The 2277-nt window shown below is 41.2% G+C and overlaps 1 protein-coding gene across 1 annotated transcript in view; it reads right to left on the bottom strand.

The window, feature by feature from the left end:
• Positions 1 to 505, bottom strand: part of leap2 (liver-expressed antimicrobial peptide 2) — a 3930-nt gene extending 3425 nt beyond the window's left edge. Inside the window, exon 1 of the mRNA XM_035675599.1 lies at positions 200 to 505. Coding sequence (XP_035531492.1) covers positions 200 to 277 — 78 coding nt within the window. The 5' untranslated portion in view covers positions 278 to 505. The remainder of the gene's footprint in view (positions 1 to 199) is intronic.
• Between the last annotated feature and the right edge of the window lie 1772 nt (positions 506 to 2277).

Here is a 2277-nt window from a genome sequence, read left to right as displayed (position 1 = left end):
AAAAAAAAAAAAAAAATCATTTTTTATTGATTATACTTTCTAGTGATCCCAGTTGGACAATTGAAATACCTCTTTATCTCTTTAAAATACCCTGCCAGCTCTACATCTTTAATCTGGATTAATATACTTTACAGTGTTGAGCATACAAGAGAGAAGAAATTCATCCTACACAACTTCAAATTAGTGCAATGCCACTCACCTGCTGAGCCAGCACAAGCAGCACAATGCACAGCGCTACTGCTGCTCTCCTTTGGGTGAAGAAGCCTGTTTCCTGCATCTCTACAGCCTTGAGTAAGTATGATCTCAACCAGCGAGGTTCTGATCTGCAACACTTTTCTGGAGGACTCGACTCGAGCTCCGTCAATTTCTCTCTGCACTTCAATCTTCAGCCTCCAGCAGCAAGTCAGGTTTCACTCAGGTTTCAGTCTTCTTTAGTTTAGTCACAGGGTTTTACTGGAAGTCTCTTCAAGTCAGCCTGACTCAGCAAAGTCAACTGTGGCACCGGCTCTCCTTTATATAGATGGGGCCATGATCCCAGGAGGGAGAAAGCAAGAGGGAGGGAGAGAGAGAGAGAGAGACGATCAACCATAGGAGGGAGGAGAGAGTCCACAGTCCCATGTTGTGCTTCGTCCACCTACTTCTTTATCTCTCTTTTTCTGGCCCAAATGTGAAAATTCATGATGCTGCTCCTGAAAACTCTCCCAGTTCCCCAAAAACGAGGCCCTCTCAGTCTTTTTTCTCTCTGTCTGTCTGCCTGCCTGTCTGTCTGTCACACACACAAACACACGCTTCTTCTTTTACATGTATGTGTGCAGTGTGCAGAGAACGTGAGCACCAGGTGGAGCAGACACGCACCGCACACGTGATCGTAATGTAAATGAACGACAACAGACAGAGAAACAGCTGAGTAAAAAAAAAAAAAAAGGGTTTAAAGAGACAAAAAGGTCACTGGATATATATGTACTGTGTGTGTGTGTGTGTGTGTGTGTGTGTCAATGCCACAGTGTGTGTGTGTGAATGAACTTGCAGTGAGATAAGGGCTTTATCAATCTGTGGCGTCTATGTGCTGCAAGTGTATCTTTAACTGGCGACAGCCCTGACGTGACGCAATCCTACAGCCCCACTTATACAACGTAGACGGGATACAGTAACGCAGCAGGTGTGATTTACATAAACAGGTATATTGTACACACTACGACCCTGGGGCACGTGACTGGTGTGTGTGTGTGTGTGCTCTATATATGTGAATTTTAACCTTCCAGAAATTCCTCAAGTCTAGACTCATGACAAGCGGAAAAAAATCCCATCTCCCCAATCTGGTGAAGCGAAACTAAATTTAAAATGTGTTTCTGCTAAGAAATTAATAATATATATTTATAGTTGTTTTGGCATATTTGTATGTTTTCATTAGTGTATAATCACCTTAAAATAAGAATCATTGTGTTTTCCTTAGAATGAGCGAGTCCTCTTCTACGGAGACCGCCACGTTTCTACAGTAGCCCAGAACAGACAAACCAAACACTGACTACGTTGTTTGAGGCAGAAAAAGGGAGGACATTTTTCAATTTATCCTACCAACAGTCGAGTTTTAAACAAAATACACACCCAGGTTTATGTAGGAGAGAGAGTAAGGGGGTAGAAAACAATTATAATCCAGCATTTTTTGGTACTTCATCAATCAATTTCCAGGTTTTTCCATGACTGGAAAACTCATCCAGGATGCATGGGAACTCTGCAAAAGTGATTCATACTTACTCCAGTTGTAAAAATGTGTAGCCATTACACACAAAATATCACATACACTCATACAGTCCGACCTGGAGCCTTTTCCTCTATATTTTGCAGAAACTTGTTAGCTACTAGCCTACCGAGCTAGGTTAGCTATGGATAACAAATCCAAAAAAAGGAAAAGTCTTGGAGAAAAACAGAGAATGTAATAGTTTGCTTTCACCAACAACGCTGCAGATTTTTCTTTTTGTTTTGGCTCTTTTTAAACCTGCTGACCTCTGACCTACCTGGTTGGAACTGGAGGGTGAGGAGAGGGTGTCGCACTCACACCTGCTAAATCCTACAAACTGGACCTTTTTTAAAGTGTTGTTTAATGAAGACATGATGAGAATCACACCCGTACTGTAATAATATAATAATAATACATTTTATTTAAAGGCGCCTCTCTGGACACCGTACAACACAAAAAATAAAAACAGTAAGAAACAAGAAACAGATAAGAAAAGACAATGTATACAGTTAAGTGGGGTATGCAATTCTGAAAAGGTG

The sequence above is a fragment of the Morone saxatilis genome, unplaced genomic scaffold (genome assembly GCF_004916995.1).
Source record: "Morone saxatilis isolate NCDOM2014 unplaced genomic scaffold, NCSU_SB_2.0 Contig4, whole genome shotgun sequence".
Classification (NCBI taxonomy): domain Eukaryota; kingdom Metazoa; phylum Chordata; class Actinopteri; family Moronidae; genus Morone; species Morone saxatilis.
Note: the sequence above shows the minus strand (reverse complement) of the source record. Positions and strands in the feature narration are given on the sequence as shown.